General features: G+C 45.5%; 1 protein-coding gene across 1 annotated transcript; it reads right to left on the bottom strand.

Annotated features, from left to right (window-relative positions):
* Positions 1-320: 320 nt before the first annotated feature.
* ZXDC (ZXD family zinc finger C) lies at positions 321-27,661 on the bottom strand. The gene is made up of 10 exons (XM_054034093.1): positions 26,503-27,661; positions 24,903-25,055; positions 23,634-23,712; positions 23,281-23,411; positions 21,814-21,984; positions 19,901-20,586; positions 19,045-19,129; positions 17,101-17,273; positions 8,273-8,374; positions 321-2,517 (listed from the first exon to the last, which is right to left on the bottom strand). Exons 1-10 carry the CDS (start codon positions 27,659-27,661, stop codon positions 2,431-2,433), a joined length of 2,826 nt encoding a protein of 941 aa, XP_053890068.1. The 3' UTR covers positions 321-2,430.
* Positions 27,662-27,905: the final 244 nt, after the last annotated feature.

The following is a 27,905-nucleotide window of genomic DNA, read 5'->3' as shown; positions in this document are numbered from 1 at the left end:
ACCCTCCGATAAGTGAAGACAAGGCCTTAGGATATCACGTTCATTACACAGGTGGATGACATCTTTAGTTACAGTAAGACAAAGCTAGGTTCCAGACAGATGTTTGTCACAAACCCCAAGTCTATGCAACAAAAGAAACACCCTTCCAGGAATTGGAGTTTCAGTACAAGCCCCATCCTGCCTATTGAACATACAAGATTCAAGAGGAAAGAACAAGCACTGCAGATGAAAAGCTGTTCAGCATTAGTTTTAAAGCCAATAGCATATACCTTTGCATCGACAAAAGATTACTCATATCAAGAACAAACCCAATGCCAAAGTGACCATAAAAAAAGCTTTATTAATCCTTTTGCACCAGCAGTTCTTCAGCTGTCCATTGCCAGCAATGGACTTCAAGCCGATTAACCGGAGTCTCGGCCCCAAGCAGTTAGCAATTTACATTCATATACAAAGCCAAGTGAGGTACATTTTCAGAAGTAGAAACAGATGCAGTTTTAAATCCCATAAAAAGAAATTAGGTTTGCCATTTTCTTAATTTAAGAACAACTGGTATGGTTCCATGAGGAGTTTGGCATTCAGGGTGACAGCTTTCAGGGACAGCATTAGCGACTGCTCTAAAGCAAGACCCAGTAGTCTGTTCAACAGTGCTGTGCTCCTGCAGATGACTCACAAGCCCCTTTAACCTTTCCACATTGGACTCCATGATCAAACAAAACAGCAGTCCCCACAACAAGTGGGTGAAATCTCCTCACTGACTCACTCTGGCTTGGAGACCTCATCTGAGGCAGGCTAGAGATCCCTTGGCCATGAGCACAGGCATATCCAATGCTCAAATTGTTTAGCCACCACAGACAGAAAAACAATGTTCGTTCAGAGGATAAAATACTGCCTGCAAATCAGAGTTTGAAGTGAAAATAGCCTGTATACTACTTTCAAGACTCAGAAACCAAAAAGTATTTATCTGGACATATACATAGTTCAAAAGGCACAGGAAGTAAAAGCATTTCTGAACAACCTCAGGTGAATTCAACAACAGTATAACTAAATAAATAAATATGTGCAATATTAGGAAGATCGCAATGTTCTTCTGCATGACATCTTATTCTGTAAAAAATATACACACATACGTGCATACACACAACTCATGGAGGGAAAAAAACCCACACACACCCCCCCTTTATCAAAGTCCTATACATAATTTTATAGGCATTCAGGACATCACCATAAAACATTTAAATTACTACCTTAAAATTTAATAACCAAAAGGTGTTTTGTTTTTTCCATTGAGAATTTACACAACCCTATGCTTATTCAGGCTTATTCAATTCAGTTAAGTACAGTACATACAGCTATTCTTCTAGAAACTGCAATTTTTCAAATGAGGCAATTCTTCCTAGTTAACAATACTTTTCCTCTCCCTCTAAAAAACTCTGACGACTGGATAATCAGTCGGCCAGCTGGACACTATGCTCACTAGATATTCTACATTTTAATGAAGATCAAGTGGTATCAGAATATATAATTCTAAAAGATAGTGGCTAGTTATGAGTAACTTGGGAACACTTTTTGTAGTATAAAAACATAATGAAGGTGCTTTGAATTAAGTGGCTGTCAAACATTTCACCAAAATAGGGACTGTTAAGACAGACCTAACTTGTCAAATGCTGTTGGAACATTAGCTAATTGCTTATGGAGAATATAGTTCTCTAACGAAGCTTTCTTTTTTCAAGTCTTGCTGGAAGAATTCAGCTAAATATTATTCAGGATGAATGAGAGGGGGAAGCTCAACATAGGCATCAAAACTCATTCACAGTTAATATTTAATCTATATTTTGCTATCCCAGGGACTTTTAATTCATTTCTTCTCCCTGCTTTATGGGCACTATCCTACTTTCCTACCATGCCTTGTAAAATATTTTATTGCAATTTGCTGTCAATACATAAGATGGCTGAAACAAGTTTGGGAAAAAAATATTTCAGTATTCCCCCCTCCTCCTCCCCCAATTCCATATCATCCATGCCAAGCAGGAGACCTTTCCTAATGGAGGAAAAGTTTAAAAAGTTACACAAAAAATGTTAAGTTTGTATTTGTTCATTAGCTGTGAAATTTGCTTTCTTGTGAAAACAGGAAAATTATTACCCTGGTTAGACGTTTAATAGCTATGGCACTTTTCTACAATGGGATTTCAGCAAGTCCGGCCCCAGCATCTTTGACCACAAGACAGAAAGAATATCTTACATAGACATGGTAAGTAGGATTTGCTGATTTTTTTATTATTATTATTCTTTTTTCATGTAACTGACACTATGTGTGATCATAGTCATGTACTCCTACTTTTCATATTTTCCTTGAGAAACTGGAACACAGCTATATTTGCTTTGTCAAGATATGACTGCACCATTCTGTTTTCAAATTAATATTCCTAACAATCATTCCAGGTCCTGTAAGTTTATTGTGCTTCCGGTGAACTGAGAGTTATCAGAACCTGCATCATCTTCTGTGGAGTTGTGTGGTTCCTGTCAAAACAAAGTACACAAAAGAGTTTGGAATTCAGACAAAGCTTTCACCCCATTATGTTTTCATTGTTTGTAACACACAGTCCCTTTTTGTAATATTTCTTTACCTTCAAACTTAATTCAAGCGTTGCAAACAGGGGCCGCTAACAGGGAGTTTAGAGAGAGTTTGGAAGGGGGCGAGGTACGTTTGCCGTTCTTTAAAACCTTTAACCTAAACTATAATCAAATCATCTTGATTTAAACAAAATCATTAACCTAGGTAGCTATAGGAGAGAATGCAGGCAGAAGCCCAGCAGCAGAGTGGGGGCTATCCAGTTTATTGCGCTGAGTGCAGCATGTATGGTTACCTGCCCTGTGGGCAGGTGGCATGTGTGTGCATTCGGTGCAAGGAGCTCCTGGCCCTCAGAGACCGGGTGTGGGCTTTCGAGGTCAGGGTGGCAGAACTGGAGGAGCTAAGGGAGGCAGAGAGATATGTTGATGAGGCTTTCCGGGACACTGTAGATTTATCCCACCTCCAGTAAGACAGACCCTGCGCTGCTAAGGAGGATGAAAGGCTCAGGGAAGGAGAGCAGTCAGTGGGAGCAGAGGGAAACCTTCCCATAGTTGGGACCCTCCTTCCAGATGATCTTGGGATATCCTCTTGCACTGAGGTTACCTCTCCAGGGGAGGGAACTCCAGTCATTAGGAAAAGGCAGGTGTTAGTAATGGGAGATTCGATCATTAGAAAACATAAATAGCTGGGCTTGTGATGACCGGGAGAACAGTATGGTGACTTGCCTACCGGGTGCAAAGGTTGCAGATCTCTCGAGGCATCTAGATAGACTTATGTGTAGTGCTGGGGTGGAGCCGGTGGTCATGGTACATGTAGGCACCAATGACATAGGGAAGAGTAGGAGAGATGTCCTGGAGGCCAAATTTAGGCTGCTAGGAAAGAGACTGAAATCTAGGACCCCTATGGTAGCATTCTCAGAAATGTTTCCAGTTCCACACGCAGGGCCAGGTAGGTAGGCAGAGCTTCAGTGTCTCAATGCATGGATGAGAATGGTGTAGAGAGGAGTTTAGATTTATTAGGAATTTGGGAAACTTTTGGGATAGGGGGAGCCTATACAGGAAGGATGGGCTCCACCTAAACCAAACTGGATCCAGACTGCTGGCACTTAACATTAAAAAGGTTGCAGAGCAGTTTTTAAACTAAGAGATGGGGGAAAGCCGATTGCTGCAGTGGAGCACGTGGATTGGACAGAGACTTCTCTTAGAGGAGAGTCTCTTGATAAAGATTCTCTAGGTTCTAGTCAGGAAGAGAGGATGGAAGAGGATAAAGTATGAGCCAGATCAGACGAGAAACATTAACATAAAAAACAATCTGACATCAGAAAAGGGCAGACAAATAAACAGTGACAAGTTTTTGAAGTGCTTGTACACAAATGCTAGAAGTCTAAATAATAAGATGGGTGAACTAGAGCCTCGTGTTAAAGGAGGATATTGATAAAATGTAGAATCAAATGAAGTAAAAATCTTAAATGAATCCACATGTTCCATAGAATCTCTATGGATAGTAATTCCATGCTCTAATAAGAATAGAACAGTAGGGATCTATTATCGACCACCTGATCAGGATGGTGATAGTGACGATGAAATGCTAAGGGAGCTTAGAGAGGCTATCAAAATAAAGAACTCGGTAATAGTGGGGGATTTCAATTATCCCCATATTGACTGGTTACATGTCACCTCAGGACGAAATGCAGAGACAAAATTTCTCAATACTTTAAATGACTGTTTTTTGGAGCAGCTAGAACAGGAACCCATAAGGAGAAAGGCAATTCTCGATTTAGTCCTGAGTGGAGCGCAGGATCTGGTCCAAGAGGTAATTATAACAGGACCATTTGGAAATAGTGACCAGAATATAACAACATTTAACATTCCTGTGTTAGGGAAGAACACCTCAATAGCCCAACACTGTGGCATTTAATTTCAGAAAGGGGATCTATGCAAAAATGAGGAGGTTAAACAGAAATTAAAAGGTACAGTGACTAGAGTGAAATCCCTGCAAGCTGCATGGACACTTTTCAAAGACACCATAATAGAGGCCCAACTTAAATGTATACCCCAAATTAAAAAACACAGTAAAAGAACTAAAAAAAGAGCCACCGTGGCTTAATCATGTAAAAGAAGCAGTGAGAGATAAAAAGGCATCTTTTAAAAAGTGGAAGTCAAATCCTAGTGAGGTAAATAGAAAGGAGCATAAACACTGCCAAATTAAGTGTAAAAATGTAGTAAGAAATGCCAAAAAGGAGTTTGAAGAACAGCTAACCAAAAAACTCAAAAGGTAATAAAATGTTTTTTAAAGTACATCAGAAGCAGGAAGCCTGCTAAACAACCAGTGGGGCCCCTGGACGATCGAGATACAAAAGGAGCACTCAAAGACTATGAAGTCACTGCAGAGAAACTAAATGAATTCTTTGCTTCAGTCTTCACAGCTGAGGATGTTAGGGGGATTCCCAAACCTGAGCCGTCCTTTGTAGGTGACAAATCTGAGGAATTGTCAGATTGAAGTGTCACTAGAGGTGGTTTTGGAATTAATTGATAAACTTAACAGTAACGAGTCACTGGGACCAGATAGCATTCACCCAAGAGTTCTGAAAGAACTCAAGTGTAAAGTTGCAGAACTATTAACTAGGGTTTGTAACCTGTCCTTTAAATCGGCTTCTGTACCCAATGACTGGAAGATAGCTAATGTAATGCCAATATTTAAAAAGGGCTTTAGAGGTGATCCCGGCAATTACAGACCGGTAAGTCTAACGTCAGTACAGGGCAAATTAGTTGAAACAATAGTAAAGAATAAAATTGTCAGACACCTAGAAGAATATAACTTGTTGGGCAAAAGTCAACGTGGTTTCTGTAAAGGGAAAGCATATCTTACTAATCTATTAGAGTTCTTTGAAGGGCTCAACCAACATGTGGACAACGGGGCTCCAGTGGACACAGTGTACTTAGATTTCCAGAAAGCCTTTGACAAGGTCCCTCACCAAAGGCTCTTGCATAAATTAAGTTGTCATGGGATAAGAGGGAAGATCCTTTCATGGATGAGAACTGGTTAAAAGACAGGGAACAAAGGGTAGGAATAAATGGTAAATTTTCAGAATGGAGAGGGGTAACTAGTGGCGTTCCCCCCAAGGGTCAGTCCTAGGACCAATCTATTCAACTTATTCATAAATGATCTGGAGAAAGGGATAAACAGTAGGGTGGCAAAGTTTGCAGATGATACTAAACTGCTCAAGATAGTTAAGACCAAAGCAGACTGTGAAGAACTGCAAAAAAAATCTCACAAAACGAAGATTGGGCAACAAAATGGCAACTGAAATTTAATGTGGATAAATGTAAAATAATGCACACTGGAAAAAATAACCCCAACTATACATACAATATGATGGGGGCTAATTTAGATACAACTAATCAGGAAAGATATCTTGGAGTCATCGTGGATAGTTCTCTGAAGACGTCCACGCAGTGTGCAACGGCAGTCAAAAAAGCAAACAGGATGTTAGGAATCATTCAAAAAGGGATAGAGAATAAGACTGAGAATATCTTATTGCCCTTATATAAATCCATGGTACGCCAACATCTTGAATCCTGCATACAGATGTGGTCTCATCTCAAAAGAGATATACTGGCATTAGAAAAGGTTCAGAGAAGGGCAACTAAAATGATTAGGGGTTTGGAACGGGTCCCATATGAGGAGAGATTAAAGAGGCCAGGACTTTTCAGCTTGGAAAAGAGGAGACTAAGGGGGGGGGGGGGGATATGTAGAGGTATATAAAATCATGAGTGGTGTGGAGAAAGTGAACAAGGAAAAGTTATTTACTTGTTCCCATAATAGAAGAACTAGGGGCCACCAAATGAAATTAATGGGCAGCAGGTTTAAAACAAATAAAAGGAAGTTCTTTTTCACACAGCGCACAGTCAACCTGTGGAACTCCTTGCCTGAGGAGGTTGTGAAGGCTAGGACTATATCAGGGTTTAAAAGAGAACTAGATAAATTCATGGAGAGATCACTTGATCATTACCTGTTAGGTTCACTTCCTCTGGGGCACCTGGCATTGGCCACTGTCAGTAGACAGGATACTGGGCTAGATGGACCTTTGGTCTGACCCAGTATAGCCATTCTTATGTTCTAAGATTATGCCAAGAAACCAAATGCACTGAACCCTTCCCAGTAAATTTGAAGTTGTCCCACTCTTGGTTTGCAAACTGATCTAGCTGGACTGCTAACAGCATTTCATTAAAATGCTGATGGGGTGGGGATGAATCCTGACTATTGTTGACAAAAGAAACAAAATAATTGACAATTTAAAAAATATTGTTTCCCTTCACGTTAACCTTCAGAATTTGAAATAATCCAACTCCCCTTCTGTACCCACCAATTTATTATAGGGTTGTTCAAGACATGGATAGTTCTGGGAAGAAGGTATATAAACCACTTTTGTTTCTACTGGAAAGGACATTATTTGGCTCAAATACTATGTTGCAATTAACCTGACAAATGGAAAGCTCCATAACGATCATAAAAAAAGTGATCTATTTCTCTCCACTAAGATGTTAGCACTTGGTTCTCAGTTATGGGGCTGTCCATGTTCACGGACAAACAGCTTGTCAGAATAGTAGATATTAGGAGTATCCTGAATAGGTAGCAAGACAGTTTTCAGCTGTCTTTGCATATGATGCTTTTGGGATGCAAGTGGCATTTGGTGGAGCTTCACTGCAGTACAGTGGTAAGAGACATTCCAAAAGTGAATGAATTTAGATCCACACTACTATCCAAAGGTGATTTTCAGTGCACAGGGTAGCAGAGCGTTCCCTTCCCTTCAGCGGTTTTCTTGCTCACTTTTACTAGTGCAGGGGTATTTCCCATGTCTGAGCTGCCATTAAAGGTACTTCTCTAGTAGTAGCCCAAGTTGTTAAAGGGGTTATGTTCCTGGTAGTTGCCATTAGATTGCGTCTGTTTAAAAATATCACTCCCTGTTGCTGCTGGAGTTATTTGAATCCCAGTCACTATGGAAGAGTAGGATCTGTGAATGTCTTCACTTTCCTTTTGGGAACTACCACTTGGCCTCAATCTGTACTTGTTTGGGCATTTGACAGTTCTAGGATATCCCCTCAAATTTCAAAAACTGAGCACCTGATTTTCAGAAAAAACTCAGCATACAGCAGAGCTTCCACTCAGGCACCTATATAAGTCGTTGTGTTTTCAGGAGCACTTAGCAAGCAATAGCCCTGCTATTACTAATGGAAGCAGATGGGTGCAGAGTACTTTTGAAAATCTGGTCACATCATATTTAGGGTGCCTAAATCAGAGCAGAGTTTTTTTGAAAATCCAGCCCCACAACTGTAAGTGCAGAGCACTTTTGAAAATCTGGCTCCAGGTCTTCCCAGCCACCTATTATAACAGTCATGGAACATCTTTTTCGAGGTTACCCTTTGGGGCAAAGGTAAATAGCATCTCCAACATGGAACAAAACAAGAAATGGGAGCATTTGGGGTGGGGGGGGGAGGGGGGAGGAGGAAAAACCAACCTCCTACAGCATCTCTGCAATGCCCACGGCAAACCTCTTGTGGTCACAGAGCTAGAGCCTGTGAAATTAGACTTTGGTCTGAACGTAGAGTACTTCTTTAGTGCAGGACAGCAAAAGTGTTGGTGCAAAATTGTTTTCATTGCATCTAACTTGACAACCGAAATCAGAATTCTAAGGTGCTTTACCTGAAGGATATGAACAGGTAAGTCCACTGTAAGTTGAGAATGTGATGAGGAAGATTGAGAGCTGAGCTGAAAGGGCAAGTCTCCCTCTCCTGGGGGATCATCCTGCGAAGGGAAAAACATAATGCAAACATAGGAGACACTTGGAAATCTTATCACATAGCAAGCTTCACTCTCACTACTACAACCAAACCAAAACCAGGAAAGGTAAAAAGAGTGCCTTTTTGCTAAGACCTTACAAGGGTAGTATCCTAAGGCACCCCAGCTCTGAAGGCTGATGAGGCCTAAAATGTTTCCAGTGGTTTCATGGAAGGTGAACCAATCCCCCTAGTACTCAGTCACATGTGGCAACTGCAGATTGTAAGATGCTGTCTCAAGAACTTTACGACTAAAACTGTATGTTCACTCCAAGGCCATTGTGCTGCCAAAGTGGTGGTCCTGGGGCACCCCACGTGAAGGGGGAAAAGAAGAAGAGCTCTGCATGTGGCTCACCCCATACTCAGAGTAGGTGAGCGGAACAGATCCTCACTCTGCCTCCTGGAAACCAAACACCTCCAGGTCTGGCCAACAGCTTACTGCTCCCCGGTGAGATATTAGCATGTCAGGTGGAAGCTTGTCTGACATTGCCTGTTAGAAGACCCTGTCTTTTCAATTGCTTATAACTGCCAAACTTTAACCATTTGGGCTGAAATTTTCCATACTGCATATTTTTGGGAGGGAGGTGGGATTCAGCCAGAAGGGGTTGGCTGTTTCCAAAAATGAGACCAGGGAAAAATACTTTGCTTTGCCCATGTTAAAAAATGTTGGCAACCTTTGCTTTGAAGAGCTCTAGTGCCCCTGAGCTTAGGAGCAGGTAGCTGAAGTTAGGCAAGGGAGGGGCCTTGTGCATCCGTCATGTGACTTTTGTTGTTCCTACAAAAATCTGTCCACATTTGACCTTTTAAGACTCTCAATTCACATATGCTCAGTAAAGACTTGCTAGAGATTCACATTTTCATTCTGCGAGGACTCCATCCACAGTAAGCATCCTCCAGCCCTGCAAGGTGCTAAACAGGGTCTTCCCTGCAACTGTAGTTCTAACTGCTCTAGCCTGAATTCATGTCTCTTCTCTGCTTTCAATGCCCTCTCTGCTGATGCACTAGCAGCATGGAGGAGAAAACGACCTAAGTCGTATGCAGATGAGACAAGACCCTGCCACGTGTGTGTGTGTGTGTGTGTGTGTGTGTGTGTGTGTGTGAGTGTGAGAGAGAGAGAATGAATGACTGGAACAAGGGGAGCTAGCGTAGAAACTGGGACTGACAGCCAGGGAGAAGTAGAGCCTGGGAGCCAAGGAAGGAAGTGGGCGGGGGGGGAGAGAGAGGGCAGAAGTGAAGAGAAGGATGACTGGGAGCCAGTGGGTGGGAGGGGGGAAATTGGATCTGACCAGGAGCCCCGGTACAGGGGAGAATTGTGACTGGCTGGGCAGAGACTGGGACAAGGAACATTAACATCAGAACGATCATACTGGGTCACACCAAAGGTCCATCTAGCTCAGTATTCTGTCTTCCGACAGTGGTCAATCCCAGGAGCCCCAGAGGGAATGATCCATCCATCCCGTCACCCATTCCCAGCTTCTGGCAAACAGAGGCTAGACATCCCTGCCCATCTTGGCTAATAGCCATTGTGACTAGAGGCCACAGGGAAAAGGGGGGGGGAGGAGAAGAGAGAGAGAGAGATCAGACAAGAAGCTGGGAAAGAGGAACTGGGGCTGAATGGGTGAGAAGAATGGGACTGGGACAGAAACAGTTTAGAGGGGAAGGGCAAAAGGGGTCAAGCTTGGGAGAACCTAGCAGAAGGCTCTGTTCCCACTAGAGAACACTCCCCTCCAGAGCCTGGAATGGAATCCAAGACTTCCAAGTCTCACCATTAGTCTGCTGCTAGCAAATATATGTGAAGCCCTCAGGCAAGGGGTCTCATCCCACCCAATGCTGATCCACGCAGATGATTACAACCTACTACTGTTATCAGTTTGTTATTTCAAGTGGTAGAGGTCTGTGGCATGGATCTAAAGGCACTAACAGTGCTGCTGATGACCAGCGTCACTAGGACGACATATGATGGAATCTAGTTTTTCAGTCTGCTTTTTAAAAAAAGCTCCAGGAAGTTACACATAAAAGTTACATTAAAAGAACATTAAGGCTGCAAAGTCAGGCATTCAAAAATTATAATCTGCCAGGATTAAGATTCCCTGTGCAACTTATTTTGAAATACCTTCCGCGTCCCCCCGTGCCATGAGCACATACTATTCCCCCCCCAAACCCCCACAGAACCCCTGCCTCATTCAGTGCATAGAAAGGACAGTGCTCACGTAGCGAGCAGCTATTCAATATTGTTTTCTCCTCATGTTTCAGTGCACGAAACATGCCTCACTTACAGCACACCAAATCAAACCCTGATCAGAAGACAGAATTAACAATTTTCTCACAGGCAACCTTAATATTCTTATAAAAAGCAGTTACTGACCTTCTCGTAACTGTTGTTCGAGATGTGCTGCTCACGTCCATTCCATTCTAGACGCGTGTGCACAGTCATCAGAAAAGTTTTTCCCTTAGCAGCACCAGTCGGGTTGGCTGTGGAGCCCCCTGGAGTAGTGCCTCCATGGCGGTGAATATATGATCCTGCCAACCCAGTGCCTCCTCAGTTCCTTCTTCCCTAGTACTCCGACAGAGGGGAAGGCGGGTGGGTTTGGAATGGATATGAGCAACACATCTCAAAGAACAACAGTTACGAGAAGGTCAGTAACCTTTTTTTTCTTCAAGTGCTTGCTCATATCGATTCCAAATTAGGTGACTCCCAACCCTTACCTAGGCAGTGGGGTCAGTGTTATGGAATCGCTGACTGAAGCACCGCTCTGCCGAATGCTGCATCATCTCTGGCATGCTGGCTGATGGTGTAATGAGAGATGAAGGTGTGCACCGAGGACCACGTCACTGTCCGGCAGATTTCCTGTATAGGGACCCATGCCAGGAATGCCACCGAGGAGGCCTGCGCCCTTATGGAATGCGCCATTAGCACCGGAGCAGGGACTTCACCTAGCTCGTAGCACATCCAAATGCAGGATGAGATCCATGACAAAATCCTCTGAGAGGAGACTGGGAGCCCTTTCATCCAATCTGCCACGAACAGCTGGTGTGAGTTATGAAACGGCTTCGTGCGCTTGATGTAAAAGGCTAGCGTTGAACGTCCAGTGTGTGAAGCCTCTGTTCCTGGCTACTTGTATGAGGCTTAGGGTAAAAGACAGTTAGAAAAATGTCCTGGTTGGAGTGGAATTGGGACACAACCTTTGGAAGAAAGGCCAAGTGAGGCTTAAGCTGCACCTTGTCCTTGAAGAAAACTGTGTAGGGAGGATTGGAGGTGAGGGCCTTCAGCTCCGAAACCCTCCTCACTGAAGTAATGGCGACTAGGAAGGCTACCTTCGATGACAGGTATACGAGCAAAACAAGTCGCCAGCAGTTCAAACGGGGGACCCATCAGCTTGGAAAGGATCTCCTGTCTAACCTGCGGGTACAGTTGCGCCAGGTCCGTGAGGAAACAGCCAACCATGGGGTTGGCGAAGACGGAGCGCCTAGCCGCTCCCGGATGGAATGCGGAGATAGCTGCCAGGTGCACCTTGATGGATAATGCTGCCAGATACTGCTGTTTCAAGTGCAGTAGGTATTCGAGGAGAAGCGGTATGGGCACCTGCAGCATGGGATGTCCGACTCGGAGCCCACGAGATTGAACCTTTTCCACTTGGCCAGGTAGGTGGCCCTGGTGGATAGTTTCCTGCTACCAAGACCTCCCTAACCTGCTCGGAGCACATGAATTCCATAGGGTTTAGCCATGAAGCTTCCAAGCCATGATGTGAAGGGACTGAAGGCCGGGGTGGTGAAGGCGACCGTGGTCCTGGGTAATCAGGTCCGGGACCAGGGGCAATGTGATCGGGGCATCCACCGACAGCTCCAGCAGCATGGTGTACCAGTATTGACGAGGCCACACCGGCGCCACCAATATGACCTCTGCCTTGTCTCTGTGCATGAGTGGGAACAGGAGAAACGCGTACAGCAGATCCGTCCAGGGGAGGAGAAATGCTTCAGAGAAAGCCCAGGAAGTGGTTCCGGAAAGAGCAGAATCATGGGCACTTTGTTGCCTCACGTGGCAAAGAGGTCGATTTGGAGAGCTCCCCACCTCTGGAAAATACTGTGCATCATGTCTGGGTGGATAGACCACTCATGATTGTGGAAGGATCGGCTGAGGTACTCCACCAGCTCATTCTGGGAACCTGGGAGGTCAGACGCTTCCAGGTGAACGGAGTGGGCTATGCAGAACTTCCATAGCTGACACAGTGGAGAGGAATGGGCTCCACCCTGCTTGTTTATGTAAAACATCACAATTGTGTTGTCTGTCATGACTTCCACACACTGTCCCTGCAGATGAGCTTGGAAGGTTTGGCATGCTCGTCGGACCGCTCTCAGCTCCTTGATGTTGATGTGGAGTGAGTTCGTCTTGGGACCCCAGGCCCTGCATCTGAAGGTTTCCCAGGTGCGCGCCCCAACCCAGCGCCAATGCTTCCATTATCAGGGATGGAGAGGGCTGGGGTTTGTGGAAGGGGACTCCCTCACACACTGTCTGCAGGTTGAGCAACCAACGGAGGGACTCGAGGACCCGGGAGGGTGACCAGAGTCGAGACCACCGTGAGATAGGCTGACGCGAGCCAAGCCTGGAGAGGTCTGAGTCGCATTCTGGCGTGCTGTACCACACATGTGCAAGACACCATGTGACCAAGTAACCTCAGGCAACCCCTTGCTGCGGTGGTGGGACACTGTCTGAGGACTTGTATGATGTCCGTCATTGCTTGGAAGAAAACCTCCGGCAGGAATGCCCTGGCCCGGTTCGAGTCCAACACTGCCCCGATAAACTCTATCCTTTGAGTTGGTACCAGGGTCGACTTGCTCTCATTGAGGAAAAGACCCAGCCTGTCGAAGGTGGCTCTCATGAAACGGACCTGTGCGTTCACCTGGTCCCTGGAGCGTCCCCCAGAGCAGCCAGTTGTTGAGGTAAGGATACACTTGTACCTGCCTCCGATGGAGGAAGGCGACCACGACTGACATGCACATGGTGAACACTCGGGGGCCCATGGACAGGTCGAATGGGAGGGCCATAAATTGGTAATGTTTGTGACAGACCACAAACCTGAGGAAGCGTCTGTGGGTAGGTTGTATCAATATGTGGAATTACACATCCTTGAGGTCAAGGGCGGCATACCAGTCTCCCGGATCCAGAGAAGGGATAATTGTGTTTAGGGAGACCATGCGAAACTTCAGCTTTTTCATGAAGTGACTGAGGCCTCGCAGGTTGAGGATGGGTCTGAGACTCCCCTTTGCTTTGGGGATTAGGAAATAGTGGGAGTAGAATCCCTTGCCCCATAGCTCCTGAGGAACCTCCTCCACTGCCCCTGCGGCGAGGAGCATATGGACCTCCTACATAAGGAGATGCTCATGAGAAGGGTCCCTGAAAAGGGATGGGGAAGGGGGTGGGGCAGGCAGGATTTCCCACTTCTACTGTGTGAAGGACCCAGCGATCTGATGTTATTCGTGACCAAGCATGGGAGAAGTGGGATAGATGGTTTAGGAAACAGGGCTGAGGATCCGGTCCGTCAGCTGGTACGTCGTCCCCACGTGTACTTTCAAAAGGCCTGCTTAGAGCCTGAAGCAGCGCGCACCTGGCCCTGGTTGGACGGAGGCTGGGAAGGCTTACGCCTGCTGTTCCTGCTATGTTTCCTAGAGAAGTCCTGCCTAGGACATCAAGGATAGGGATGCTATACAGGCTGCAGCTTAAAGTGTTTTCTCTGGGTGGCCAGGGTAGGCACCCCAGCGATTTTAGCGTAGCCTTAGAATCTTTAAGGCTATGCAGTCTGGAGGCACTTTGCTCCACAAACAGGTCCGCCCCATCAAATTGCAGGTCTTGCAGGGTATGTTGCACCTTGGGTGGGAGACCTGAGGCCTGGAGCCAGGAGCTTCGCCTCATGGCAATCCCAGAGAACAAGGTACGTGCCCCCGAGTATGCAGCGTCCAGTGAAGCGTGTAAAGAGGTCCGTGCCACTGCCTTGACCTATTCAGAAATAGTCCTGAACTCCTCACTGGACTCCACGGCATTAGCTCTTTGAACTTTACCGTGGAGTTCCAGGAATTGAAGCTGTATCTGCTCAGGATTGCCAGTTGGTTGGCAATTCTGAGTTGGAGTCCCCTGGTCGAGTAGACCTTTTGGCCGAACAGGTCTAGCTGCTTAGAGTCCTTGGATTTGGGGGTAGGACCCTGCTGCCCGTGTCTCTTGTGCTCATTTACCGCAGCCACCACCACCAAGCAGGGCTACGGGAGTATGTCAAGATATTCGTACTCCTTAGCAGGGACAAAATACTTCCTCTTGACTCCCTTTGCAGGTGGAGGAATGGAGGCAGGGGTCTACTACCAGGTCTTTGTGTTGGCCTGTGTAGTTCTGATGAGGGGCAGAGCCACCCACGATGGACCTTCTGGGGCCAGGATGTGCACCCTCTGGTCCTCCAGCTCCACCACCTCCTCAGCCTGCAGGCCCATGTTGCACGCTACCCTGTGCGGCAGGTCCTGGTGGCAATAACTGTCTATAGGGTGCAGTCCCAAGGTGGAGGTCCCCGCAACCGCTTCATCCGGGGAGGACAACAATGACGCCAGTGGGGGTACAGGGTTCTCATGGCCCTCCGGGTCCCTGGGGACATCCTGCACAGCCTCTCCTTCCCCACTAACTGCCCCAGGGTCCATGCTGGTGGCGGGAGCTGGCTCCAGGGGTGGTGGGGTGGTCTGCACTGCTGTCACCTCAAAACCCCAAGGGGTGGGTCGACTCGTCAATGCTGCAGGTGAGTGGGAGTCCTTGGAGAGGGTGCCCTGGGCCTGGTGGTATGCCCACGGGGTCCAGAATGGCCACTGCGCTTGCCATGGCCCTGCACCCACATCCTGACGCTTACGGTCCGATTTGTGTCTCCGCCACCAAAGACAAAGACCTGGAACACGAAGGCCAGGGAGGTGCTGATCACAGCTGTGCCTGCGATTGGTACCGGGAATCTGGGGAGCGGTGCCACGATGTGTGGTGCCGGGAGTGGGACCTGTGCCTTGCCGGGGACCAGTGCCGCAAGTCAGAGCGATGCCATGGAGATACAACTGATTGCATGAACATCGTGGGCTTGCCTCGAGACAGTGCCGCACGTTGCAGTACCAGAGGCTTCTCCTGACTGGCCGGGGACTGTGGCACCATCATGGGGCTTAAGTCCCTCGCAGCCTCGAAGATGTCCGGGGTGGATGGCAACTTGATGTCCTCCACCACCTGGTGGAGAGAGTCCACGAGCACCAGACCTGACGTCCCCCGTTGGGGGCTGAAGTCGATGGTGCCGTCTCCTGGGCTATCAGTGCTGGGTGCTCCTGCCCAGGAAGCACACCAGTGTCGCTTTTCAAGGCGGCTGTCCTCAGCGCCAGAGATCAACCCCTGTCCTGCTTGCAGTGCCGCTTCTGTGGTACGGGGAATGGGAGCAGTGCTGCACTGCCTCCGCCAGCCTCGGTGCCAGGGAGCACCGGTGCCAAGGGTCTTTATGCCCACAGTCCTTCCTTGGCACTGCTTCGCAGACGGAGGCCGGAGCGCTCCGCATGGAGGAGCTCGGTGCCGGATCCTGCCATGCCGAAGCTGGCTGGGGACAAAGAGCTGCCCGCATCAGGAGCTGCTTCAGGTGACAGTCTCACGCCTTTTTCGACCTGGAATGAAACCCCTTACAGATCTTGCACCGGTCAGTTTGGTGTGCCTCCCCAGACACGTAAGACAAGAGTTGTGGGGGTCGCCCATTGTCATGGGCTTATGGCAGGATCTCCAGGATTTAAAACCTTGGGCTCAAGGCATGCCCCAAGCAGAAATAGGAAAGTTGGGGTGGGGAGAACGCCCACTCCTACACCAACTACTATGAACTAACAACAGACTACAAAACTACAACTATACAATTACTAGGAGAAACAAGGAGCACTTGCAATAGCAAGCCACTGCAGTTCCCACGACCGTCACTGGCGATAAGGAGGAACTGAGGAGGCGCCAGGTCAGCAGGGTCATATATTCACCGCCGTTGATATGAGCAAACTCTCGAAGAATAATGTAATTTGCTAGTGTTATTACTGGATATAGTGCAGGGCAGGGCAGCGTCTTTCCTTCCTAGCTCCCACCCCTGGGGCTGTTCTCACTCATGAACAGGGTTTCCTCAAGACCCCTGTCTAGTGCAGCTACACCTGTGGCTTTTCAGTGCTGTCCCCAAGGCTTCTGCCTGTGTTCTTAACCCTCAGTCTCCCCATCACCTTAGCCGTGTCTAACCCTCCCCTCCTGACATGTGCATGAATAAGGGGAATATTTACAGAAGGGTTTTAATTTATACTCCAGCATTCATTTTTCATTATCAGCTAAGGGTGGGGTATAAGGTCCCCCCATAAAGTGGCTCTCTAAGGAAGACATTTGAACTGGCCCTCTTCACTCCAATTACTTTTGTAATCATTTTTAAGATGCTTGGATAAAACAGTTCTATTACTGGTGATAAGTGTATAAAGGGCCTCTCACTCGGAGGAGAAAAAAAATGCTCTTTTTGGACATCAGCAATATATTACTCACCAAGTACCTTGGTATCATGCAACAATCACAGTATTAATACAGGAGAAGACTAGATCTGATTTCAAAGGACAGTCAGATTCTTCTGTGTGAACTGGCAAATCATTAGAGAACTGGGTAGATCGTATGTTTTATTCACGTGTTCTTACTTGAAGTAGCTGAATTTGCACATACTGTGCGCCAGTTGCTGGATCCCTTATTGTTAGGCCTCCATTTGGCAAAACAATGTTGCCACACAATCGATTCCCATGACTGGTAGATGAGAAGTTGGTAGGACTCACTTTACCACCTTTGCTTTTCCTCTGGCCAGAATTTGATGCTGCTGAAATAAAGTTATTTTAATTAATTATGTTGGAACATCTGATTCTTTGGTAAGTTTCTCCTTGGGATTTGTCAAATTTCATCTGAAAACATCTTTTCTCCCTTGCCTCTAATTACTGTGTCTCCTTTTACTATTAACCAACTATAACCATTCAAGTAGTTAGGCCTAAAAGTAGAGATAGTAAAATTTTATGCAGCCTATATTTTCATTTTTTTCTGTTTAAATTTCAGTTAAACGTTTGTTTGAATTTAAATATTTCCCTGTGTATTTCTCAATATAGACATCACATTACCCAGGAGAACAAGAAAATACTATGATTAACATTAATATCTTAATTGTTCATGCTGAATAAGATGCCAAAAGAAAATTAAGCATAATTTGAGGATAATACACATTAGATCTTTTCAATTATGAGGTGTTTTTTGTTTTGGTTTTTTTTACTTCAAATGTTAACAGGTAAACATTTTTAAACTAGGACTTTCAACTTTTGAGTGTCTATTTAAATTCTGTTAATGCATTTTAAGATGCAAGACTTGTTTGAAATACTATATAGAAGTTTTTATTACTCTACCAGGGAAAATATGTGCATGGGAGGGAAGCAAAAACAGGAACTGATTCATTGTCTCTGAAAGTAAATGGCTGTCACTAAGTTACTGGTAGGTGATATGTTAGACATGACACAAGGAATCTTGTTTAAGAAGGGAACTGGAAATTTTCTAGCTCTGTTTTATAGAACAGTGGCAAATTCAATCAAGTCTCCTTTCAATCTAGGATATCACCAAGCATGCATTTTGGACAAACTGCCATAATTACAGATCACTTCATAGACAGACAAAAAGAAGGATAGTATTTTTTAAAAGAAGAGAAAGTGCATATATGCATAGTGCTATAAAGCAAGAGACATGATAATGTTTAATTTGGAAGTGTAATCCTTTGCTTACCTTAAGACATAACTAAAAACTGTCACCTTGATTTTCAGAGACAGGAGGCAACAAGAAACATAAGGAAAAAAATTGCTTAGTGTGATGTTCCTCTCCCCTTGAGGGCAGCTGCAACTCAAATAGCTGTCTCTTGTTGTTTCGTTATTTTTTCTGGGCAAGTTTAGCGAGCCATGGAATACATTTGACCTAACAAAGCAACAGTGCACATCAACAGACAGCTATGAATTCCACTGTAGTTTAAGGGGAGGAAAACAAATGGGCTAGTTATGTAAACTATGGCCCAAAGTTTGTGTTTTATAAAAATCTGCTAAACGAGATTGAAGGTTAATAGAAAGGTTTCAATTAAAAAAATAAAAATAAAAAAGTCCCAATAAATTCCCCTACTGTGCTTTCAAACTAACACTGCAGCACTGTGCTAGTGCACGACCTAGAGGTGAAACTGACTAGTCTGTTTTCATTCATTGTCCACGTTGAGTAAAATGAAAAGCACAAATAGCAAATTAGATTTTTTAAATTGTTTTGGTTTTAATACATTAAGGATAATCCTATGAGTAGAGTAAGTAAATGATATTGAGGGTGAGGGAAGGGGGAGTTTAAATATAACTTTAACCTACCAGGGTCCCTTTAACAGAAAGGGAAAATCCAAGTGTGGGGTTTTTTAAACTCTCAATGAATTTTAAACTCCATGCAAGAAGACCATCTCAATCATCTACAAAAAGCACACCTCACTCAGACTTCGTTGCTGATTGCAATAAGTTTATCTACTTGAAAGAGAGATACTCCCATTTCATTGCATGTTACTAGATTCAGCAAGGCAAATGCCTCCTCACCTGTGCTGCTCCCATTCCCTTTCTGTTTTCTTTTCTTGGCTAGCTGAATGGCTCTGTAGTCTGTCCTTGCAGATCCACCACTCTCCTAATCAAACAAGAGATATGTTTTATACATATTTGAAACAAAAAATTAAGCTAATGAAGCCAGACTAACGAATTACTCGTTGCTCATAATCTTTTACATTATCCTGGATATTCATCTAACACTGGGTGGCTGGGATTTAAAATGAGTACGTTTTTTAAACAGTAGCAATCAAAATTCTGATCGGTCCCCTGCATGTATCTGGCATCCAAGGTTATATACACTTCCATGTTTATCAGCTTTTCAATAAGGTCATGGTGATAAGGGAAACATTGTATACTGAAAATAAACATTTATCTTTACATAGTACTGGAAAGGTAATGGTTTCCCAGAAGCCGCATTAAAGGTAGAGTTATGGGAACGAAGACTGAGACTAACAATTTCAGTTACTTTCCATCCCCAAACCCTTCCCTGAAACTAATACACACACAGGACATACCGTATATTCCCTTCCTTATGCTTTCTTGTTAGTCCCACTTCACCCTTGGGGGGTTAATTTTGAAACTTTTTTATTTTTTTTTTAAACTTTGAACACGATCCTCCCTCCCCCACCCTCACAATTCAGGCCTTTTAAAGAATTTTTCACCATGTTGAATCCATGTCTAACAACATATTTAGTCAATACAGAGTTCTACATCCTTCATGAAAAAAACCCCATGTAATTGGGTAAATCAGTATGAAAGGTCTGCCCATAAGTTGCAAGCAGCAATGGAGTATCCTCAAAGTTAAGGTGCTTCAGTCATCTGGGGACAACTGAATATAGTTACTGCATACCAAAAATGAGCTGCAAGTCACTGTGCTAAGATCCATTTCTTTCTGAGCACTGTAGCTTCCTGGTGGGTTGGAGAACACAAACTGTGTCACCACTTTACTGCCTTCCTGTTGACCAACAACATCCGAGCTAGGAAGCAAGTTTCGTTCAGCTTTAGTTGGGGTCAGTAACTCAGGTCCATTGCTTCCACCAAGGCTGCTGGAAGGGGTCAAAGTGGTAGTGTCTATCGTTAGATTATTGCTGGATGTCAAACCATGTAGGTCTTGACTGGAATTCTTCACTGATAAAGATGCTAGCGAACCTAAGGCTTCTGCATTTACAGTCTGTACATCATCCAGATTTGAAGTACTTTGCTGTAAAACTGTAGCAGTGGTTCCCATCAAGAGAGAACTGTCCAGGCTATGTGGAATATCACTACTCGCCACCAATATCAAAGGGTCAACTGTTTGACCTAGGGAATTGCTATTGACAGAAAGGTTTCCACCAAGCGTAGAGCCTACTGAAGCAACATCTATGGTGACAATTCCAGAGTTTACTAAAGCCATATCTGTTGCAATCCCAGAATTGTTACCAGACACATTGGAGAAAAGGGACACAAGGTCTATGTTGTTGAGGTCACTTTGTCCTGGACTGGTGAGTTCACTACTAGGCGTGAGGGAACTGGTTGCTTCAAGCTGGGTTAAGAGATCTGAAATATAATACATGTATTAAACTTGTTGAAAATGCAACAGACCAATGATAAAGGAAAAGAGGCTGTGTGTCACTACCTACAGATTAAGGGGTGCAACACTCAAAAGTGGGAATACACAGAAGCCCCAAAGACACACACTTATAACTAATAGAACATATGGATACTTTTTCCAGAACAGGTAAGGTGCCAACAGCACTCTTAAAGTTTACATACACTGCAAATAAATGAAGCAACATTACTGACCTCAGAAACTGTGGGCTTTATAAGCAACACACTTGTACCAGACACATGAGAATTTAATAGGGAAGAAAAAACACTGCACACAAGTATCTGAAGACAGAGTATCCTTAAAATTATAGGCTAAAAATATTTCCTAAATTAAACCCACTTTTCTAAACCAGAATCAAAGGAAAACAAGCTTATTAAAACAAAATTCATCTTTATAGTAATTGTGAGATTTCCCAATCAGAAGAAAAATAGTTTCAATCAAGTATTAGTTTCCTGTGTAACGTATCCTCCTCCCATCCTTACCAAAAATATTGTACAGAAGTGACTGATCTGTGTATACATATTTAGAACATGGAAAAAATTTTCGTTCTCTTTCCTATTCACTATGCTACCAATGTGGGACTTTGAGCTCTGTCTTATTTTGCTTCAGTTAGTGGTCTAGATAAAAGTAGGGTGAATTTTTTAAGTTTGCCACGTCACTGAAAGACAAAAATTACTTTAACAATGTTTACTAATGTTCCACTGTGATGAAGAATCTCATATCCAGCAAACAATTATACAGTAACATTATTTGTTCGTACTGCTGGACAACAGTTCCTTTCAGCACAGGAATTTCTACATACACTTATACTCGCCAAAATACCCTCAAAGCAATCCGTGCTACAAGTCAGAACTTAAAACCAAAATACTCTAAAGTCCTCATTATCAGGTTTTAGAAAGAATATATTTAAAAAATCTTCAAGAGCAAGATCTGCTTTAATTCAAGATGTTACTGACTTCTGGAAACCACAAACCAAGCTCCAGTCACAGCTGCCACTGAAGATTTTATATCATAAACATGATATATACAGAAAGAAAATATCCTGGCCCCACTGAAGTCAGAGTCTTGCTGTTGACTTCAATGAGGCCAGGATTTCACCCAGAGTTTTTGCCTGATATACATAGTGTTTAGGCTTCCCTTTGCCCCAGCCATATTTTGAGGCTAAAATATTATACCTGGACTGAAGTTGTGCTGTTTGACCATGTGAGTCTTCATACTGTGCTTGGAAGTGAACAATTTATTACAACTGGACACTGGGCAACGGGTCTTTGATGAATCCACATCTTGAAGATGTTTCTTGGAGTGAATATACAAACTGCTGCGTGCAGAGAATTTTGCACAACAACCTGCAACATGATACACAGCATATTACAGGATCTTTCTTAGTTTTAGTTTTAACTTAAAATTAGTATTTAGAATTCCCTGGTAAAAATCTCAAAGTCACATAAATAAAATGTTCTAGTTAATTAACTTGCAGCACTTGAGCACGGGTGCCATACATAAATACAGGAAGTTGAAGAAAGCAGCCAAAGCAAAGAAGCAGAGTTTCAAAGGAGCAGAAGAAATGTCATACCAGAGCAGACCACTGATACATCTAGTCCAGCATCCTGCTTCCAAGAGAGCAAAAAACCCAAATGATTTAGTGAAAAGTGCCACAAAGGCACCTTAAATAGAAGCATTTGATAATGGCCACTGGTGAAAGCATAAGGGAGGAGGAAATGCTTCCTGACAACCACAGGACAAAAACCACTTTGTTTTATGCCATGAAGTATAAGTAGCAACGTTCCTTGTTCAGCCAGGAAGTTGGGTAAATGTCTTGTGTCTATTTATACAATTATAATCTAAACCCTTTTAAAAAATCCCACTAGAGATTGTGTCTCAATGATTTCTTGCAGCAGCTGGGTCCATAAATCTTTTGTTTGTATTCATTTTAAAAACCATGGGTCTTATCAGTAAGCTCCCCATATACCTTTAGCCACTTAATTATCCCTTAAGGATATTTGTAGTTCTGCAGAGACCTTTTTGCTGGAAGAGGCAACCCAACAAGTGACCAGCAGTACTGGAGATGTAAATGTACTACAGAGTTATAGAAAAAGGCCACTATAACTCTTCTGCATGACTTTCTATCCCTGTTAAATATAACCAACCAGCCTATTAGAGTCATCTGAACAGCAATCAGATGCTGAGCAGACATCTTCATTCTATCATTGCTTGTGATTCTTCCCTCCTGCAGCCCTCCCCCCCCACACACACCAAAGTAACCTTTCCCAAGCAGTTTATCCATAGGGAACAATTAATCAACTGAAAAAATAAACAGTGTCTGGACAGCATCACATAGTCTTAAATCTAAAGGAAGTGTTGATTTCCTTTTATCACTAACTGATAAGAAAAATCAAGTGACAATGATCTGCTAGCCATTTCCCAGGTCTCCTTCAAGTCTGGGACAATGTGGTTTATTCAATTAGATGTTCTTTAAAAAAAAAATAAGCTACAAAAAGGTAAAATATGACTTTAAATACCCAAGGCTCCAGTCCTTCAGTGAGCCTTGACTAGGCAGGACCCTGCACTTACCAAAGTAACAGCACACAGCACAAACAGCTCTAGTAACAGCACACAGGACCGACTAAACAAACAAACCATACCTTCCACTGGACATTCAAATGGTTTTGTGCCTAGGTGAGTTATACTGTGGCCTTTCAAGTGTTCTGCTCTTGTGAAGGATTTCCCACAGCCTTCTACTGGACATGTAAACCTCCTGTCATCTTCATGTTTCCTACAAAAAAGGGGAGATTACTATTCCCAAACTTAAGTTTTCTACATGCTCATTTCTAGCATCAATTACAACCACTCTGATTTTAAAACTCACTCTTACAACATATATCTGCATTAGAACATGTTTAGCCAATGCAAAGAACTGACAAGTAAGCCATGTGTTGGGTTTTGGTGTGGTTTTGTTTTTGAGCATAACTAATTTTTTTTTTTTTTTTTTTTTTACCTTTTATGTCTTAGTAGCTTGGACATGCTGGTGAAAGACCAGCCACAACCTTCAGAATCACAGATAAAAGGCCTTTCACCTAATAAATAAATAAATCACATTTAATCATATAGTAACAAAAATACATGCTGATATTGTGAAGTCTCAAAAAAGTTTAAGGGACATCTACACTGCAACCCAATCCTCCCCTCCCCCTGCAGCAATGAGTCTCCAAGCCTGTGTCAACTGACTCAGGCTCATACTGTAGGGGCTAAAAATAGCAGTGCAGACCCTCCCCAGGTTTCGCTGCCGAGTGGGAATGTCCACATGGCTATTTTTAGCCCTGTAGCACAAGCCCAAGTCAGTCGACTTGGGCTCAGACTCACAGCAATGTTTTTTTTCCCCCTTCTGTAGACATACCCTCAGTTATTTTAAAAAGTGAACTATAAAATGATATTTTAGTTTCTTTATCAAACAAGTTTCCTTATCTACTGGCCATGTCCTGCAATTGGATCTGCATGGGCAGACCCCTACGCTCCCATGGAACTTGAAGGCATCCATGTGGGTGCATGGATCCACATACGTAGATCCAACTGCAGGAGATGACCCTATATTAACTTGGACAACCAGATTTTTTAAAACCCAGTTTGCTTTCCACTGTTTATGTATTAGTTTGTGTGCATTTGTTTCCCCCCATTTCTCTGAGTTATATTTTGTTGTCCAAACTAACAGGCAGTCCATTTAAAAAAGTCAATAAAATCCACTTCTCCCTGAAGATGTTTTACCAACTATTGTTGTAAACACTTAAAATTAGGAAAATATTTCTCTACTCTTGTAGTTTGTTCTATGCAAGCGATAGCACTTGGTCTATAGTCAATTTCCTCCTGTTTCCATAATCTTTCACACAGTATCAGAGGAAAAAAAAAAAAAAAAAAAACTGGTAAGAGACAAAAAACTGGTGAGATTGTAAAGCCACAAAAAATGTCAGAAGGACAGAGGGAAAGGTATAGAACTACTTTTAACTTAAGTTTCTTTTTTAAATTGACAAGATGAAGCTGACTCACTTATAAGTCATGGACAGTTGTTTAGAGTCATTTTCAGGTTCTCACTCTTCCAACTCTTGGTCACAAACATTTAAGGGGTGTTTCTATTGACATTTTTTTAAAAAATCGTATTGGCGTTAGGTTGTAAAGACTGCTTTTATAAATGGCTAAAGCTTGAGGTTGCATTTGACCCAATATCTCTTTATATATTCAACTATCCCAATTTATGAACTACCCTGCTGAATACCTGTGTGACTTCTCATGTGGATTTTCAATCGGCAGGCTTTGTCATACTGCTTGCTACAACCAGGGAAAGAGCAGGAGAACTGTTCTTGCTCTCTGAAGTGGGCTCGATTATGAGAAAATAATGCACTCACTGTGATAAAGGTTCTCTCACAACCTAAGGAAAGAGTGGAACATCATCTTAGCTCAGTGTGACACACACAATAGGAAAATTAAACTCTATACCAGTGGTTCTCAAACTTTTGTATTGGTGACCCCTTTCACACAGCAAGCCTCTGAATGTGACCCCCCTTTATAAATTAAGAACACTTTTTTTTATTTATTAAACACACATTTAACACTATTATAAATGGTGGAGGCAAAGTGGGGCTTGCGAGTGGATGCTGACAGCTTGCGACCCCCTCATGACCTCTTGAGGGGTCACTCACAACCCCGAGTTTGAGAACCCCTGCTCTATACCATACTTCAGGGTTTGCAACTATGGATTGGAATTGAATATCCACCTAGACATGGTATGTTTTGGGCACAGAGAAAAGCAGAACCAGTGCAATTTAAGCTGGCAGACTGATGCACATCAACAGATTAGAAAACAACAGTGAGGACAGTGCTCACAGATTAAAAAACTGTTCTACTACTGTACACTGATCAAAGCACTATAAGTCTAATGGGGATATGCTGAGTGATATCTTTTCCCTTTCTGCTGTTATTCAATCAGCAAACTCTGAGGGATCTCTCTCTGACAAGGGACAGAAGATGGAGATCAAAAGATCTCAACTGTCCGTCCCAGACATCAGGGTAAAATAGAAGTGTGGCGACACAAGCTAGAACTGACCAACAGGCAAGATGAACATGGTATCAAACCTACAAGACAGTCTAAAGAAGGGACTCCAGGTTAGCCACCCTTGCATATAAATATACCAGCTGATCCCAAAGAAACACTGCAGCATAGTAGTGCTCAAGTAAGTACCTCACCTACATTTAATCATCAAAAATATCTATGATTTAGATTATTTGAAAAGATTGCTTTGCAGGCTGTGAGGATATTGATTTATTCATGACAGGGCTAGAAACAGAACCTCCTTCAATCATCAATGGATGAGAAACATTCATATACTATTTCAAGTTACGCAGAATAGTGCATAGGATACACCTCTTAAAAGGTCTGAACAAGATCAGCATTGCTTGATGTTTAATTAGGCGGTCATGTGACAGGACTGATTCATGAACAATTTTAGGTATCTAAAGGGGACATCTGCCTCTTGGGTCAGAACTGTGATACCCCCTGTCCCCAGCAAGGCAGTTGCTCTATGAAGTCTCCCCACACAAACCAGCTCTCCTCCCTGTTCCAAAAAGACAGGTGACCCCAGTGGTCCCACAAATGCTGTAATTCATTCCTTGCCCCATTTCTCTCAGGCAGGCTCCCCAATAGCTCTCACAGGTCCCATGATCATAGATGGGGCTGGGGCGTCCCCAGACCAGTTTCACCCAGGAGGGTCTATCGGGGCATGGGACTGTGCCAATGCCCAGGCACTAAGCGCACCCCCATCCCCAGTAAGGCCCGAGAAAAAGGGCGAGGCCCGAGGCCAGCCAGAGATGCTGATTACCGGGGAACTCGCAGCGGTAGGGCCGGTCGGGCTCCAGGTGGCTCCGCCGCTGGTGCGCTCCGAGGCGGGCGGCGCTGGGGAAGCGCTGCCCACAGGCCTCGCACTTGTGCGCCGCCTCCTGCTCGTGCGCCCGGCCGTGCGCCCGCAGGTTGTAGACCGTGGTGAAGCGCTTGGTGCAGCCGGGCGCGGCGCAGGCGAAAGGCCGCAGCTTGTCGTGCGAGTGCAGGTGGCGCCGCAGCTTGTAGGCGGTGGCGAAGGACCAGGCGCAGCCGGGCACTGGGCAGCCGAAGGGCCGCGCCGCCCGCCCGCCGCCACCCGGTCCGGGTCCTCCGTGAGCCGCCTGCCGGTGCAGCCGCACCTGCTGCTTGCGGGAGAAGGTCTCGGTGCAGCGGGGCTCGGGGCAGTGATAGACCAGCAGCGCCCGGGAGCCCCCTGAGGCCAGGCCCGGGACCTCCCCGCCCGCCGCCTCCCCCTCCGAGCCGGGGGGCTCGGCCCGGCTGGGCAGCGGCGATGCGGCTTGGGGGGCGGCCGGCTCCGGCGCGGCCCCGGCGGGAGCAGGCGGCCCCGGCTCGGCGGCGCCCGGCCCCAGGGTCAGGACTCCGTTCTCGATCCGCACCAGCAGGCTCTGGTTGTTGATGGTGATGGTTCCGGAGAAGGCGCCGGGGCCCGAGCCGGCCTGGCCCGCGCCCTCCGCCGCCTCCGCTCCCCGCCGGGGCGGCGCAGCAGACGCGCCCGGACCCGGCGGCGGGGGCAGCAGCGGCGGCGGCGGCGGGGCCGGCCCGGGAGCCTCCTCCTGCTCCCCGCGGGGAGGCTCGGGGCGGCCGCTCTCCCCGCCGCCCGGCCCGGCCCCCGGCTCCGCCGCGCCCCGCACCAGGTTGAAGACGAGCAGGAGGCCGTCGCTGTCGGGGCCGGGCGCCGGCGGGGGACCGGGGGCGGCGCTGGGGCCCGGCTCCTGCTTCTCCTCCAGCAGCATCACCGGGAAGCTCATGTACAGGCCCGAGGCGGCGGCGGCCGGGTCCCACTCGGGCGGCGGCGGCTCCGGCTCCCGCTGGGGCAGGCGGCCGGCGGGCTCGGCGCTCGGTGCCGCGGCACCGCCGCCATGTTGGTTGTCGGGCCGGGCCTGGGCCGCCTCCACCGCGGGCAGCCCCTGCGTTTCCATCTTGGGGGTCCCTGTAGCAGCGGCTGAAACCGGAGCCGCGGGGCGGGGCCGGGCCAGGCCGGGCGGGAGGCGGGGGAAACCCGGACCAGAGAATCCAGAGCGGAGCCGGGCGGGGCGCGGGGGAAAACCCGGCTCCTGGATCACGCTGGTGTTACGGAAGGGAGGATGGGCTCCCTGGAGCGGAGCCCGGCCCGGGCCGGGGGAGAACCAAAGCAGGCATGGAGCGCAAAACCCCACGGCTGGC

Source organism: Malaclemys terrapin, chromosome 7, assembly GCF_027887155.1.
Source record: "Malaclemys terrapin pileata isolate rMalTer1 chromosome 7, rMalTer1.hap1, whole genome shotgun sequence".
Lineage (NCBI taxonomy): Eukaryota > Metazoa > Chordata > Testudines > Emydidae > Malaclemys > Malaclemys terrapin.
Note: the sequence above shows the minus strand (reverse complement) of the source record. Positions and strands in the feature narration are given on the sequence as shown.